The sequence below is a fragment of the Heptranchias perlo genome, chromosome 10 (assembly GCF_035084215.1).
Source record: "Heptranchias perlo isolate sHepPer1 chromosome 10, sHepPer1.hap1, whole genome shotgun sequence".
Lineage (NCBI taxonomy): Eukaryota > Metazoa > Chordata > Chondrichthyes > Hexanchiformes > Hexanchidae > Heptranchias > Heptranchias perlo.
Window position 1 is genome coordinate 51,799,232 of NC_090334.1, and position 17,899 is coordinate 51,817,130.

Genomic DNA, 17,899 nt, shown 5'->3' on the forward strand with positions numbered 1-17,899 from the left:
ATTTCTTTAGTTAAAAATAGACTAATAAAAGGCCATGGTTAATAATTGTACAACACATCACATCTTAACTACAGGCTGCCTATGTTGGGAATTTTCCACTGCTGCACTCTGACTACATGGAGTATTTTTTTAACTTTCAACTAAGCATGGAAAAGGGATTTCCAACTAACTAGGAAACAATGAAAGGGGAAGAAATAAAAATGTTTTCCATTTAGAGGATCTCCTGTGGCATTGATCGCTGTAGTTTGGAAGGATTTCTTATTTTATAAGGCATGACTATTATGCCATGTTACGATAATATATTCTTCTGCTGCTGAGAGGAAGTTGTGGCTGACTAGGCCTGCTCCATTATGGCCTTTCATTAGTCTGTTTTTATCCAATGAAATATTAGATATGGCAGCAATTGAACACAAGAGGCAGGATTTTCCTTTGCCTTTTCTTGGTTTTGTGAAGGTACTTGGGTGGGCAGAGATCCATAATGTTGTATCTCTGCCCATTTTTAGGCCAACATATTTTTGGCTAAAAAATTAGGTGATAATTACAGAGTGCAGTAATATGTGACAGTTTCCACCAGTATCACTTCAGCACTGCTGGATACTAAGAAGGCAGCAGTGAACAGGCATCTGGTATTGCTAAGTAATGGGACATAGTGAATAAAGAGTATTGTACAAAGGGAGGATTGAGGGAAAGTGCAGCAACGTTAGGTCTTTAGTCGCTGGATTGAAAACTTTGGCAATGCTGTTTGGCCCATTAAGCAGCTGCAGATGTTTGACTTCTGATGCAGCAACCATTTCCTTTGCCCCTTCTTCCCCAGCAGAAAGTTCCCATGCGTGAGTGGAAATACCACTGGGGGCCCACTGAGAAAACTTAAATGAGGCTGACCCTGGAAACTTCACCGGGGTCAGGGGCAGGTCAGTCAGGTGGCCCAAAACACACCAAACCACTCCAATGCTGCAGTTTGGACTGGGATGGAAATCCTTGCTAAAGGCTTATAGCTGTAAATGAACACCTCAATTTCAGGCTATTTGGACACAGCTGTGGCCAATGAAAGGGTATTTTCTGTTGCTGGAGAAGTTTCTCTGAAACCAGCAGGAAATGACTGGTTTTCTTTCTCCTTTTAATGCTAGTTTTAAGTTCGACACTAAAGTCTGAATATGAGACAAAATGTGGTGCCTGAAATTTGCTGGATGTATCTCAAAACTTAAATGTACAGATGTAGATTACTGTTTCAAAATCAGAATTTTTCATTTTGTTTGTGTGGCTGATGTAAGTAATCATTTATTTTCAGTCAGAAATCAATGTAAGGCTAATGAGAAGACTTAAAATGGAAGATGTGCCATGGTCACAGCTGCCAGCCGATATTAAACAGGTAGATATTTATTCAATTATTCACAGTAAGTGTATCCATCAAGAAATGTTATTAAATATTTTGTACCTTTTTTCTGTAACCATTCAAATAGTATTGTATTGTTAATTCTAACTAAATGGATACTTAATGTAAGCATAATTCTGATTCAAACATAAAATTCCAGTGTTCCAAAACACTTTCCACTGATTTGCACTGTATAGATTTCCTATTCCAATATAGAAATTCAATGCAAACATAATACATTCCTTTATTATCCAGTTTTAAAGCTCAGCTTATTAAATATAACAGGTTAACTGTGAAATTTGACAGCATTTTGAATTCTAAGGCCTAGTTTCTGCTAGGTGTTTTCTGTTCCGTTTGATTAGATTGAAATATAGTTGACTCCTAACTGCCCTCTGAAGCTGCCTACCAAGCCACTCAGTTATATCAAACTGCTACCAGTGGTTCGAGAAGAACCCACCACCACCTTCTAAGAGCAATTAGCGATGGGCAATAAATGCCGGCCTTGCCATCAACATCCGCATCCTGAGAATGAATTAAAAAAATGAATGATTAACTTAGAGGTGACACGTACATTTGCTAATTGGGTATTTTATGCTTACTCATGCTTACAATACCTTTCTGCTCACTGCACAATTGGATTGAGTATGCAGAACAACCAATACATAAAGCTTATCAAAATCTTTATTAATCTATTGAGATACTAACAAACCTTTTTTGGCTATTAAAACAGTCACTCAAGTTAACTTACTTCTTAACTGTTTTTAATTACTGTACTCATCAATAAGCCAGAATAAACATTTAGTATAAGTGGACATACTCTGCAATAACTATTTAAAGGAAAGTTTATTCAAAGCTGTTTTTGTTTTTGCAACCCCTTTTCTGTTGTACATACAGATACTGCAGAATTTCATAGACATGGCTCAACAGATCAGTGAAACATTAGGACAGAGGATTCAAAGGCTCTGTGCTGGTCAACTCATTGGCTTCTTACAGAGGTGAGCTCATTGCTGTAGTTGAAACCACATTTGCAGATGATTTCTATACTTTCATAAAACTATGATTACTTATCAAAATGTTAAAAATATAAATACAGTTAACAAAGTGGCTGATTTTAAAGGGACATCATCGTGGTGTTAGGGAGCTTTTGGCAGGCTCAGTTATTGAAATAACAATGAATAGCATGTACCGAAAACCCTGCTTCAGAGCCACCATCAGAAAGGTTTGAATTACAGCAGATGAACTATGGCATCGTGTTTTTGTGCAAGCTAACTTCATTTTAAAATAAACTGTTGATAATTACAAACATTTCTGTAGGAATCATAATCAGAAATGCAACATGCTTCCAATCCTGATAAAATAACAAGCAAACAAGACAAACTTTACACTAATATTATATAAATGGTATCTGTGTGACATCACATAGAATTACATAGAATATAAAGCACAGAAACAGGCCATTTGGCCCAACAGGTCCATGCCAGTGTTTAAGCTCCACACAAACTTCTCCCACCCTTCTTCATCTAACCCTATCAGCATATCCTTCTATTCCTTTCTCCCTCATGTGTTTATCTAGCTTCCCCTTAAATGCATCTATGCTCGTTACCTCAACTACTCTTTGTGGTAGCGAATTCCACATTCTAACCACTATCTGGATAAAGAAGATTCTCCTGAATTCCCTATTGGATTTATTAGTGACTAGCTTATTTTATGGCCCCTAGTCCTAGTCTCCCCCGCAAGTGGAAACATCTTCTCTATCATCTACCCTATTAAACCCTTTCATAATCTTAAAGGCCTCTATCAGGTCACCCCTCAGTCTTCTCTTTTCTAGAGAAAAAAGGCCCAGCCTGTTCAATCTTTCCTGACAGGTATATCCTCTCAGTCCTGGTATCATCCTAGTAAATCCTTTTTGCACCTTTTCCATTGCCTCTATGTCCTTTTTATAATATGGAGACCAGAACTGTTCACAGTACTCTAAGTGAGGTCTAACCAAGGTTCTATACAAGTTTAACATAACTTCTCCGCTTTTCAATTCTGTCCCTCTAGAAATGAACCCCAGTGCTTTGTTTGCTTTTTTTTAAACGGCCTATTAACCTGCGTTGCCTTTTAGTGATTTGTGTCTCTGTGCCCCAAGATCCCTCCGCTCCTCTACCCCATTTAGACTCTTATTTTGTAAGGAATATGTGGCTTTCTTATTCTTCCTACCAAAATGTACCACCTCACACTTATCTATATTGAAATTCATTTGCCAATTACACGCCCATTCTGCAAGTTCATTAATGTCTTCTTGTATTTTGTCGCAGTTCTCCTCAGTATTGACTATGTCCCCCAATTTGGTGTCGTCTACAAATTTTGAAATTCTACTTCCGAGTCTTGAGTCCAAATCGTTTATATAAATAGTGAACAACAGTAGTCCCACCACCGATCTCTGTGGAACACATAGAAACATAGAAATTAGGAACAGGAGTAGGCCATTCGAGCCTGCTCCACCATTCAATATGATCATAGCTGATCCTTTATCTCAATACCATATTCCCGCTCTCTCCCCATACCCCTGATGCCTTTTGTGTATCGAAATCTATCTAGCTCCTTCTTAAATATATTCAGTGACTTGGCCTCTACAGCTTTCTGTGGTAGAGAATTCCACAGGTCCACCATCCTCTGAGCAAAGAAATTTCTCCTCATCTCAGTCCTAAATGTTCTACCCTGTATCCTGAGACTGTCACCCCTCGTTCTGAACCCCCCAGCCAGGGGAAACATCCTCTCTGCATCCAGTCTGTCTAGCCCTGTCAAAAATTTATATGTTTCAATGAGATCCCCTCTCATTCTTCTAAACTCAAGTGAATACATGCTGAGTCGACCCAATCTCTCCTCATACGACAGTCCTGCCATCCCAGTGATCAGTCTGGTGAACCTTCGCTGCACTCCCTCTATGGCAAGTATATCCTTTCTTAGGTAAGGAGACCAAAACTGCGCACAATATTCCTGGTGTGGTCTCATCAAGGCACTGTATAACTGCAGTAAGACATCCTTGCTCCTGTACTCAAATCCTCTTGCAATGAAGGCCAACATACCATTTGCCTTCCTAACTGCTTGCTGCACCTGCATGTTTGCTTTCAGTGACTGGTGTACAAGGACACCCAGGTATCTTTGTACATCAACATTTCCCAATCTATCACCATTTAAATAATATTCTGCCTTTCTGTTTTTCCTTCCGGAGTGGATAACTTCACATTTATCCACATTATACTGCATCTGCCATGTATTTGCCCACTCACTCAACTTGTCTAAATCGCCTTGAAACCTCTTTGCATCCTCCTCACAACTCACGTAGTTTTGTGTCATCAGCAAACTTGGAAATATTACATTTGGTTCCCTCATCCAAATCATTGATATATATTGTGAATTGCTGGGGCCCAAGCACTGATCCCTGCGGTACCCCACTAGTCACTGCCTGCCACCCCGAAAAAGACCAATTTATTCCTACTTTCTGTTTCCTGTCTGCTAACCAATTTTTAATCCATGCCAGTATATTCCCCCCAATCCCATGTGCTTTAATTTTGCACACTAACCTGTTATGTGGGACTTTATCAAATGCCTTCTGAAAATCCAAATAAACCACATCCACTGGTTCTCTCTTATCTATTCTATCAGTTACATCCTTAAAAAACTCCAGCAGGTTTGTCAAACATGATTTCCCTTTCATAAATCCATGCTGATTTTGTCTAATCCCGTTGATATTTTCTAAATGTCCTGTTATCACATACTTTATAATAGACTCTAGCATTTTCCCTACTACTGATGTTAGGCTAACCGTTCTGTAGTTCCCTGTTTTCTCTCTCCCTCCTTTTTTAAATAGTGGGGTTACATTTGCCACCCTCCAATCTGCAGGAACTGTTCCGTAATCTATAGAATTTTGGAAGATGACAACCAATGCATCCACTATTTCCATGGCTACCTCTTTTAGTACTCTGAGATGCAGATTATCAGGCCCTGGGGATTTATCGGCTTTCAGTCCCATTAATTTCTCCAGCACTATCTTTTTTGGTAATACTAATTTCCTTTAATTCCTCCTTCTCACTAGTCCATTGGTTCCCTAGCATTTCTGGGAAGTTATTTGTGACCTCTTCTGTGAAGACATTCCGTGAAGTATTTGTTTAATTGCTCTGCCATTTCTCTGTTCCCCATTACAAATTCTCCTGTTTCTGACTGTAAGGGACCTACATTTGTCTTCACTAATCTTTTTCTTTTTACATACTTGTAGAAGCTTTTATAGTCCACTTTTATGTTCCTTGCAAGTTTACTCTCATACTCTATTTTTCCCCTCTTAATCAATCTCTTGGTCCTTTTTTGCTGAATTCTAAACTGATCCCAATCCTCAGGCTTGCTACTTTTTCTGGCAACTTTATGTGACTCCTCTTTGGATCTAATACTATCCTTAATTTCTTTTGTTAGCCATGGTTGGGCCGCTTTTCCTTTTGTGTTTTTGTGCCAGAAAGGAATGTATAATTGTTGCAATTCATGCATTCGTTCCTTAAATGTTAGCCATTGCCTATCCACCATCATGCCTTTTAATGAAGCTTTCCAATCCATCATAGCCAACTCACTCCTCATTCCTTCGTAGTTTCCTTTGTTTAGATTTAGGACCCTAGTTTCGGATTGGACTACTTCACTTTCCATCTTAATGAAGAATTCTATCATGTCATGGTCACTCTTCCCTAAAGGACCCCGCACAACAAGATTATTAATTAATCCCTTCTCATTGCACAATACCCAATCTAGGATAGCCTGTTCCCTGGTTGGCTCCTCAATGTACTGGTCTAAAAAACCATCTCGTACACACTCCAGGAATTTATCCTCCACAGTATTATTGCTAATTTGGTTTGGCCAGTCTATATGCAGATTAAAGTCAGCCATGATTACTGCAGTACCCTTGTTACATGCATCTCTAATTTCCTGTTTGATATCCTCCCCTACATTACCACTACGGTTTGGAGGCCTACAGACAATTCCCACCAGTGTTTTCTGCCCCTTGGTGCTTCTTAACTCCACCCAGACTGATTCTACATCTTAATTTTCTGAGCCAATATCCTTTCTCACTATTGCTCTGATTTCATCCTTTACTAACAATGCCACCTCACCTCCTTTTCCTTTTTGCCTGTCCTTCCTAAATATCGAATACCCTTGGATATTCAGCTCCCAGCCTTGGTCACCCTGCAGCCATGTCTCTGTAATTGCTATTATATCATATCCGTTTACATCTATTTGCGCTGTTAATTCATCTACCTTATTATGAATGCATCGTGCATTCAGATACAGTGCCTTTTGATTTGTCTCTTTAACATTTTTAGACACCTTAACATTTGTTGTACTATGGCCTATTTGTCTTATTACAATTTCTTCTTACCCGGACCCTATTTGTTGTCTTTTGTTTGTCTGCTCTGTCCCTTCCTGACACAATCTGGTTATCCTTACCCCAATCACTTTCCTGCACTGCTTCTTTGTCTTTTCTCTTTAGCATTCTAGATTTCTCTCCACCGGGACCACCCCCCCCCCCAACCCCTTATTTAGTTTAAAGCCCTATCTACTTCCCTAGTTATTCAATTCGCTAGAACTCTGGTTCCAGCATGGTTCAGGTGTAGTTCATCCCAACGGAACAGCTCTCTTCCCCAGTACTGATGCCGGTGCCCCACAAATCGAAACCCAATTCTCCCACACCAATCTTTGAGCCACGCATTCATCTCTCTGATCTTATTTACCCTATGCCAATTTTCTTGTGGCTCAGGTAATAATCCAGAGATTATTACCTTTGAACACCACTTTGCACCTTTTGCCAGTCTGAGTAACTACCTTTAACCCCTACTCTCTGTTTTTTGTTTTCTAGCCTGCTTGCAATCCACTCTGCTCTGACCTTAGTCATGAGTCTACTATGCAGTACCTTAACGAAGGCCTTTTAAAAATCCAAATATATTACATCTACTGTATTACCCTTTTGTTACTTGAAAGAACTCAATAAGGTTGGTCAAGCATAACCTTCCCTTTTGAAATCCGTGCTGACTATTCTTTATTATAGTTTAGGTTTCTAGATGTTTTTCTGTTACATCTTTGAGTAAGTATTCCATTATGTTGGGTCCATGTTGTAAACTTCTATGATTCTATAGAGGGATATGGGCCAAGTGCAGGCAATTGGGACTAGCTTAGTGGTATAAATTGGGCGACATGGACATGTTGGGCCGAAGGGCCTGTTTCCATGTTGTAAACTTCTATTCTATCTTTCCTAGCATTGACGTTAAGCTCATTGGTCTATTGTTCCCTGGAATTGTTCTATCTCCTTTTTTATATATAGGAATCACATTAGCTGTCCACCAGTCTTCTGGCACTATTCCCTTTTCTAATTAATTTTTGTATATATGTAATATGCCTCTGCTAGCTCTTCCCTAACTTCTTTTAATATGCGCGGATGCAATCCATCCGGACCAGGGGTTTTATCCTATCTAAGCTTGATTAGTTTATCAATTATCTCCCCCCTTTCTATCTTAAATGTCTCCATGTCTTTTTTGATCTCTTGGGGGATAGTCTCTGGAAAAAGTATATGAGATATGCTACTCACTCTATCTCTGGAGATCCTGCAGCTTAGGGCACCAGTCACAAAACTTTAGTGCTTTTCCACAATATTTAACAGGCCTGGATTAAAGATTTATTTAGCCCCAGGAACAGAATGAAGTTGATGTCACCCCAGCACAAAAATTTACCTTTCTTTAGTACTCTTCATGTATAAGAAGGTCTTGGAGCATAATTAGGAAGTGTAAATGACAAGTCTGTTGATATCTAAAGCCATAAGGTTCATTAGCTTTGCTAAAATCAGAAAAATTGCTGCTTGTTGCTAAGTGCAGAACTGGAAGGTCAAATCATCCAGTCATCTGCTAGATGCTCTGATTTCCAATGCAGTCAGCCATTTCTATCTATTTGGTGGTGTCTTCCTCAGGTTGACGTCCATAGCTTGGTGTGATATCTGCTAGAAAGTCTTCTAAAAGATGTTCCTTTTCATGGGGAAAGGCAAATGTGGTGCATCCCCCCCCACCCCCCAAGTCAGCATGAATTACTGAAGAAAGACCCATTAAAATTACGATAAGGGGCCTGGGCCCATGTATATTTAGTTGATTTCTTTCCTGCCTTTAAAGTACCAAGCCATTCTTGTTATATACATTTTGGTGTGAACTTTTGTACTTATGAGGATGAAGGGTATCTGTTTTGGAGGATGGAACAGTTTTCTGCTCCTGGGTCTAGTAACAATATCTGCATAATGCACAGGTTGGAATAGACTGATACTTGGCATCATTACATTCTTTGTAGCTAACAGAATTTGAAATGTCACCACATGTATTAGTTAAGTACACAGCTGAATTGAGCTTGTTCTTAGGCACAGTGCTGAAGTTGTGAAGCAAAAATAGAGTAGTCACAGGCAAAATTACTATAGGACTCAATGTTCTCCAGAAGCCCTGTCAAGTCAGGTATAGCATGATGCAGAATGCTGAGTCCTACAGAAAGTGTTCCAGTAACCACCTCCATGAGCATAGAAAAATATATTTTAAATAACACAGACTAGGCAGTGCTGTTTCACACAAATGAGCCATATCACATTAGAAGACCCTTTCTTTTATATTGAATTTTTTCACAGTTAATTCATAAAATTACAAGTTAAGAAACAAATCTTGGAAAAAACAAAGTAAAAAAAAATTATCTAAAGATGAGAGGGTAATTTTACGAGTCTGTGACGCCAGCTGGTGCCTTACTTGCTAGTGATGGTTAGCAGGAACTCAGGCACACATGGGCATGATTCTTCAACCATAATGGAAAATCCTAGAATGTATTTATCATTGGAGTAAGATTTTTTTTTAGAATAATGCTGTTTTATAAATATGCAACAACTACAATTAAAAATTATATTTTTGTCACTTTTTGTCTTTGAAGTTATCCAGAACATATTGAGAAGTCAAAGAAACTGTCCTGCAGAAATAGCTTGGAGATTGTAACAAGTTGTGTTTACTTCAGAGATTATGTGACAGAAATAACACACAACAATATTGAAGATAGTAGAAAAAGTTTGGCAGTGCTTAAGGAAGTTGAAACCAAGGAGTGTGACCAACTGTTAGACAAACTCTTCCATGATGTCAAGGTACAGTATAAATATTTGTTTCATTAGCAAATTGATTCTATAGATGCTCCCTTGTAATATTGTATCTTTTTAAAAATAATTTCACTATGAGTGCTGTGGTTAAGTTAGTTGCTTAATACTGGTTGCAATGGGTCTGGTTTCCTGAGCTCCATTATTGACTGCGTTATGAGGTTAGCCAATTTTTCATTAAGCCACTAGGAGGAAATCTTGGACAATTTAGCACACACTTCAGTAAAAGACTGTTACTTAAGTTCTTCTTTGGCAGGAAACAAAAGGTAATTCCCCCCCCGCCCCATCCCCACTTGTCACACTGTAATTACACCCTTCCACCAGTGATGGCGATGTACCATCGCAGTTTTGTGTCTCCCAATTCCTCAACCTGTACTGTAGAGAAGCTCCTATGCTCCAACCAACTCTACTTCTTTGCTCCTTAAATTGCCACATATTTTGCTATTCAATTATAAATAATAATAGAAAATTAAAGTATTATATAAAATGACAGACCGTATGGCTTTAAAATGGCTACTGAATTATATCTGTGTGCCGTAGTCCAATTTTCCCTCATCCTGCTTCACTCAAAGATTACTTTTGGTCTTGACTCCCTTGTGCAAAGCCATATCAGATTGACTTGTTATAGAAAAGTTATTCCACATTTTTTTTGCAAACATATACATTATATATAGATTAGATGTATAAATACAGTTTATTGTACAATTTATATAATCCACACTAATTTACTCTCATTTCTTTTTTCCAAACTCTACAATTGCATAAAAACATTCCCATATAGAATTACATCTTAATTTCCAATTGCTTTCATTCATTTTGTCATAGTTCCTATATAACTCTACAGTGACACATTCTTTATTATACCATAAAATGCCATTAAGAAACAACATACTCTCCAACTTCTGGTGAACAACACTATGGATGATCGACTAGTGTCTTCTTATTTCAGTGCTGGAATAATGAAACGCCATATTTAAATCAACAGCATGGACTAAAGTCGGGAGTGAGTATTGCCATTTAAATATTACAGGGTTCAGCTACATGCTGGATAGACTCATTGACCAGAGAAGCTTGAGGGCACATCTTCATGTTCATTCGTCTTTCACTGGAGATTATGGTTATTGAGTCAGGTTGCCTTAACCTTACACATTACAGGGCGGATTTTCCTCTTATTGTGCTTGGATATAAGGGATCACCTAGGTGGATCATAGAGGAAAATCGTGAGGGGTAATCATATGCCTATAACAGAGCCTGCTCAATTTTCTATCTACTTAAATTAATGGACAAAAAATCAAGTCAGCTCCATTATGGTTGTGCTGTCCTCCTCACCTGATTTTCTTCTATGAGTTACGCCCAGGCAATCCTTTGCAACTAAACACAATAAGAGGAAAATCTACCTCTGTAAGTCTTCCTAATGTGTGACTGGTCATTTAAAATCATTTGGTGTTGGACTTAATTCATACTAATTATATTTTAAAGTGGAACCAGGAAAAAATAGAATTTTTTTTAGCCACTTCCCATTTTTAATATTGAATATCAGGGCGTTCCTGATGGATTCATTGATAAAGGCAATATATAACTGTAAACTAGATAAAAAGCCCCAGATTTGATTTTGAGAAAGACAAGCAAATGAGAATTTGCTGTTAAAGTGCTGTTATGTAGGAAATCCCTAACTGTATCTGATTACATTCCTGGAAGTAGCTTTTTACTGCATCTCCACAAACTGATGCACCTAAAGCACTAGTCGCATTTACTGCTCCTACTGTGCAGATTCCCTCATGTGATATTAACAGTTTGATTGCAGACTCCTAGTTTGGCATGAATCCTCCTCGCTCACCATCATCAGATCTCAGGCAGAAGGCTCAATTTGTTGATGTTTTTTAAACTGCAGCACTGCTACTGGTGGTAGCCATGAATGGCAGAGTGCTGCAAAGTAACTGAGCCAACTGCTGCCTCTGGAGGATCCTGCATCTACCTCAAGATGTGGTTTACACTTCCACACTATTTTCTGGGCATGGATGGGTTGTGTGCTCAGCCCATCCATTAAGGCTAGTTCAGTGATTTTCTGATTGACCTTCTCCAACCATAACTCTGCCAACCAGAAATGAAAATCACAACTTGTGTCTGTTTTTGGTTGTTGTCACCAGTATTGTGGAATTTGCCTTGAAAAGTAAATGGATCATATTCCACAGTTCTGTGCTTCAGTAGTATAAAGGTGATACGACAGGTGATCATTTCTAAACCCAAATAGGTCTAATTTAGATTTAATAGGTTTTACTCATCCCCTTTCCATCTATTCAGATTCAGACAACACTGTGGGTATTTTGGGAAAGATGAGCAAATGAGAATTTGCTGTTAAAGTGCTGTTATGTAGGAAATCCTTATCTGTATCTGATTACATTCCTGGAAGTAGCTTTTTACTGCATCTCCACAAACTGATGCACCTAAAGCACTAGTCGCATTTACTGCTCCTACCGTGCAGATTCCCTCATGTGATATTAACAGTTTGATTGTAGACTCCTAGTTTGGCATGAATCTTATTCAAGATAAGAGTAGCTTCAGGTTTTTTTTGACCATTTGCAATAGCTTGAAAAAAAAGCTTCTGATTTAAACTTTGAGTTATGAGGTCTGGTCACTTCCTTGTCATATTGTAGGTCGGATCTCAAGAGCGACTCAAGTGTGACAGCCTCCTGACTCTGCTGCAGCTGTTCTCTATGTGGCTGTATAGCGGTTCCCGTAATACGGTGCATGTACAAACTGGCTGTGACAGTTTGCCAGTGCACATGTGTGCAGTACTGTGGAATGAAACTGCGTCATGATGTCACTACAGTGAATCATCAGGCACATTTGCATGCTGACGTCGTTACAAGGATTACTGTGCATTTAATGGGTCCAGGATAACTGGCAGCAGTCAGGAAGAGCTAGTAAAACAACAAACCTTCCTGACCATTGGTCTTAAAAAAAATCTGGCAATTTTAAGTTGCAGTCACCACCGGCTGTGTGAGAACCAAGCATCAGGAGCAGGAGCCACAAAAACAATATAGTAAGATCTTTATTCAAATTTTCAGTCATTGAATTTCCAGCAGGAAACACTGCAGTGTCTGATTCAGATGAAGCTGGCTTACATGCCTAATACAGTTGATCTAATTTTCCTTCAACAAAAGCATTGGGTAATAACCCCCACCACAGTTAATCCTGTAGCAACTACAAAAAACAGCAGCGTTTAGCCAGGAATCTGGAAACCTTGGAACTCAGAACCAGTCCAGTGAAATTGAAAGAGCATTTTTTATTTAGCATTACAATTGCAGTGTTTCTGTATTGTTGTGGATTTGTTTAGCACTTGACGCAGTCAGTGAAATGTCACTGGGAAATATTTAAGGCTACACATGAACTTTTTGATAAAAGACTGAAAAGCTGATTTTCCAATCACCTGGTTAGTTGTCCGGTGGGATTCTGGTGTGTGGGACTCAGGAAACTGGGGGTCCGAAAATCCATTGGCAGAATGGTGGCACAAGTCAGGCTCTAGAGGCCTGGCAAGAACAGAAATTTTAGTGGGATCCAGAAATGGCAGGTTTCTGCCCAGTAGACTTGTGGCAGTTATATTGCACAGGGCCCTGGGGGGGAGGGGGGGCAGAATTTCCTTCCACTCTAATCAAGGCCTTTAACATCAGAGGAGGTGGGTTTAGTGGAGTTTTTTCCCAACACTGGGAATTTCTTCGGCTATTGCCTCCCTCCTGACCACTGATCTGGATGTTGGGGAATAAATCTGACATGCAGATCAGCTTTGGGGAAGAGGTGGGGCTCCACCAGGATCTCCAGGCCAGGGTCATGGCTTAAAACACCCAAGAATTGCTTGTGCGAAATGTTTTCATTGGTCTTCTTACAAGGGAGGGGTGGGGGCGCTCACTTTCACTGCTACATCTTTTGGGAGGGAGCTTATACCAGTGGAGCAGGCCCGAGGATTTTCAGGTCCAGTGATCTCTCGTGGTCTTTGCTGGACCACCCCTAACCCACACAACTAATTTTCTGATTGGGTTTTATGCCCACGTAATTTGCTCCCTCACACTCTACCCAGCATTAATTCCATCCATTCACACCAGCCGTTAAAGGCAAATTTTATACAAAAGGCAGCGGTTAAAGCAACACAAACAATAAAAGGTTTCACTATGGGAACCTGTATGGGTCCCAGCTATGTCTGCCTTTTTGTGGGATACATGGAACATTCCTTGTTCCAGTCCTACTCGGGTCCCCTCCTTCACCTCTTTTTCCAGTACATTGATGAGTGTATCTCTGCCGTTTCCTGCTCTCACCCCAAACTGGAAAATTTCATCAACTTTGCTTCCAATTTCCACCATTCCCTCGCCTTCACATGGTCCATCTCCATTCTTCCCTTCCTTTCCTCGACTTCTCTATCTCCATTTCTCGGGATAGGCCCAACGAGTCCCACAGCTACCTTGATTACACTTCCTCCCACCCCGCTTCCTGTAAGGACTCTATTCCCTTCTCCCAGTTTCTCCGTCTCCGTAGCATTTGTTCTGATGATGCCACCTTCCATACCAATGGTTCCGATATGTCTTCCTTTTTCCTCAACTGAGGATTCCCCTCCGCTGACAGGGCCCTCGACCGGGTCCGTCCTATTTCCCGTACTTCTGCCCTCACCCCTTCCCCACCCTCCCAGAACCATGATAGGGTCCCCTTTGTAGGATAGGGACCTTCCACCCCACCAGCCTCCACATTCAACGTATCATCCTCCGCCATTTCCGCCACCTCCAGTGCGATCCCACCGCCAAACACATCTTCCCCTCCCCTTTCAGCATTCTGAAGGGACTGCTCCCTTCGCGACACCCTGATCCACTCTTCCATCACCCCGCTCTCCTCCCCACGGCACCTTCCCGTGCGAGCGCAGGAGATGCAACACCTGCCCCTTCATCTCCTCCCTTCCCACCATCCAGGGCCCCAAACACTCCTTCCAGGTGAACAGCAGTTTACTTGTACTTCTTTCAATTTACTATACTGTGTATCCACTGCACACAACGCAGTCTCCTCTACATCGGGGAAACCAAACACAGATTGGGTGATCGCTTTGCTGAACACCTCTGCTCTGTCCGCAAGAGTGACCCTGACCTGCCAGTTGCTTGTCATTTTTATTCCTGTCCCATTCCCACACTGACCTCTCTGTCTTCGGCCTCTTACACTGTTTCAATGAAGCTCAACGTAAGCTCGAGGAACAGCACCTCATCTTTTGTTTAGGCATTTTACAACCTTCCGGACTCAACGCTGATTTCAATAACTTCGGATCGTAACCACTGCTCCCATTTTTTGGACAGCAGGTGCTGGTAATGGTTCTGCTGTTGCCATTCACAGCTACTCTAGACCCATCTTTTGTTTCTGATCCTGTCCCATTACCACCATCCTTGCCTTGCACCATCATCCCTTTTGTCATTTAATCACTTTTGCCCTCTACCCTACCACAGACCTTCCCTTTTGTTCTTTCTTCCCCCCTCTCCCCCCCCTTTCCCTGTACTTGCTTAAAAACTTTAACTTTTTTAACATCTTCCGGTTCTGATGAAAGTCTTCGACCTGAAACCTTAACTCTTTCTTTCTCCACAGATGCTGCCTGACTTGCTGAGCTTCTCCAGCATTTTCTGTTTTTGTTTCAGATTTCCAGCATCTGCAGTATTTTGCTTTTGACAAACTTTTTAAGTTGGGTTCTTTGGTTGGATTTTTACCTAGACTTGTACTTGCATTTTGGATTAGAATATGGAGGAAATGTTTGCGTTGCTATAAAAGCTATGAAATTATTGTTTCCAATATTACAACGAAGCCGACTATAAAGAAAGTCTTTTCAAGATTTCAGCAGAACAGAGAGATCCTGAAACAAGGGATCTGTAAAATGGCTTCTACAATACAAACTTTCACTTCCCCTGAGGGAGTGCCAGAACAAGCTACAGAGTCCAGGCCATTTGGCAAATCAATGTGGATTAATTCTGGGAATTGCATTGAAAGCATTTCAACGGCAGTATTTCATACTTTAAGTACTACAAGAAGTGAATATGAAAATGCCAGAAGAGTGGAAAACAGCACCCAAGAAGGGCAGCATGAAGGCTGTGACTAAATCTGCAGCAAAGGGCAGCAAGAAATGGAGAAGGTCGAGGAAGGAGAATTACTTGATCTACATCTACAAAGTGATGAAGCAGGTTCACCCTGACTCCGCAATTTACCCCAAGATCATGAGCATTATGAACTTCTTTGGGAACAATATTTTTGAGCGCATCTCAGGTGAAGCTTCCTGCCTGGCCCATTATAACGGTCATCAGCTCCAGGGAGATCCAGGAGGCTGTTTGCCTCCTGCTGCCTGGGTAGCTGGCGAAGCACATCGTGTCGGAAGGGGCAAAGGCTGTGACCAAGAATACCTGCTCCAAGTAAAACTCCACAATGTATTGAAAACACAAAAAAAACGATTAAAGAAACCATTTCCTGGTACTTTATTCTGCACCAGCAGAAAGGAACTCTGTGGACCAAGTGGTAATCAAGTAATCCCAATTTATTGCCTCACACGTGATCAGTGTATGAGCAATCATTGTTTTTGACTAGGTTCTTCTCCTTAGTGATAGCAGCTGCTCATCTATCACCCCTGCCCTTACTGTCTTACACTGGCTTCCGGTCCCTCAATGCCTTAAAATTTAAAATTCTCATCCCTATGTTTTAATCCCTTTATGGCCTTGCTCCTTTCTATCTCTATAACATCCTCCAGCTCTATAAACCCCACCCCTCCCCATCCCAAACTTTCCGTTCCTTTGACTCTGTACCTTCCGCTGCCTAGGCCCACACTCTGGAACTCTGCAGTTAAGGAAAGATCTGAACTGGTCCTACGGCTCCTGGTTCCTGCTCTTCCACTGCCATGACCACCTGCTCCTGCCCACTCGTGCTCTATGATTCACCCAGTGTCCCCTTGTCAAACTCACTAATTACATTTTTAGAGATGCCTGTACTGGTGTTTACAATGGGTGTACAATAGTGACGCAGGATGCTGTGCGGTGCTGGCTTCATGGGAGATACTTGGGACCTGCAGCTGGCTCTTTGGGGAGGTCTATAGAACTGGAGGAGAAAGAGAAAGATACGTTAGAATGTTGACACCCCTTCAAATATTACCTACGTGGCAAAATGCTGTGTGACATGGAGTTGAATTTGAGTATATGTCTCAGGCTAGTGAGCGAGTGGGTAAGGGGTGAAGAAAGGACAAGAGGAAATGGTACTAGCTCTGAGCATGGAGTGGCCTTCAAATTCATCCTCTACCACTCACTCTCCACTCTCCATGGTCTTCAAAATGCACTGAATGATAAGGTTATGGGGTTCTCTTCCCAGTGCATCTGTTTCTGTTGTAGACCACCTTCTGCTAGCAGAAAATCAGTTTTGAGATGGTGGAACTGTCAGGAGCACATGAAAGAACATACAAATGTCCATCCCATTGTGGTTGTGAGGCAGCTGCATTCTGCTATGGCGGGAGTGCACTGGGAGGGATGTGGATTATTGGGCCCAACGTAATTAAATTCAGCATTTTTTTTTGCTTTTTAGAGTCACTTGACATACAATCAGAAAAATGATGAACATTCTACTTTGAAGTGCATGGAACAAGTAAAGGGTTTAGTAACATGTTATTTCACTCAATCTGCCATTATGAAAAGCGCAGCCTTCAAGGTAATGTAAGCTTTGATTTTTGTAAATATGACATATTTCATTAAAAACCAGCAATCTTGTGGAAATTAAAATCTAATTTTGAACTAATATTTTTATTTTGCAGCCTTTGGTAGAGAGGGCACACTATAAAATTGTCCAGGAATACATAACTGTCCTTATTGGAAGTTCTGTGAGATGTACATCAAATAACCGGAGTCAGCTAGCTGATAAAATTATTAAGGACTCTTATCAGCTGGAACAAATTTTTGCAGATCAGGTGAGCAGATTGGAAACTATTTCATTAATTTTTCTTATATTTACAAGGATTAACTAAGCAGACTTCTTACTTTAATTTTTTGTGTACTCCCTATATTATGAAGTTACTTTTTCCTTTTCATTCTTTTTAAGTCCCCCCCTCTACCATCAACCATTCTCTTGTCAAGATGTGAGCAGGTGACCAGCTCTATGGCCTTTGCTGATGCATCTCATTAACCAGTTACTAGGAATGTTGCAGAATGACTTAAATTGAATTGCTCTATGATTTTTTCCCCCTCCCTTCATTACTCTCCAGACAGCCCATCAGAGATCAGGAACTTACCACAGCATTACTTTGTGTTCTACCACTCTGACACAAAATGGTGGTGTACCAATGTATTGAATAATGATAG

The 17,899-nt window shown here is 40.6% G+C and overlaps 1 protein-coding gene and 1 pseudogene across 1 annotated transcript in view; both read left to right on the forward strand.

The window, feature by feature from the left end:
• The window catches only part of LOC137326150 (exocyst complex component 3-like protein 2), a 37,943-nt gene that overhangs the window by 13,886 nt on the left and 6,158 nt on the right, over positions 1 to 17,899 (forward strand). Inside the window, exons 5-9 of the mRNA XM_067991021.1 lie at positions 1,289 to 1,369; positions 2,267 to 2,367; positions 9,341 to 9,545; positions 17,130 to 17,252; positions 17,356 to 17,508. Of these exons, the coding sequence (XP_067847122.1) occupies positions 1,289 to 1,369; positions 2,267 to 2,367; positions 9,341 to 9,545; positions 17,130 to 17,252; positions 17,356 to 17,508 (663 nt within the window). The remainder of the gene's footprint in view (positions 1 to 1,288; positions 1,370 to 2,266; positions 2,368 to 9,340; positions 9,546 to 17,129; positions 17,253 to 17,355; positions 17,509 to 17,899) is intronic.
• On the forward strand, positions 15,614 to 15,980 carry LOC137326149 (histone H2B-like; annotated as a pseudogene).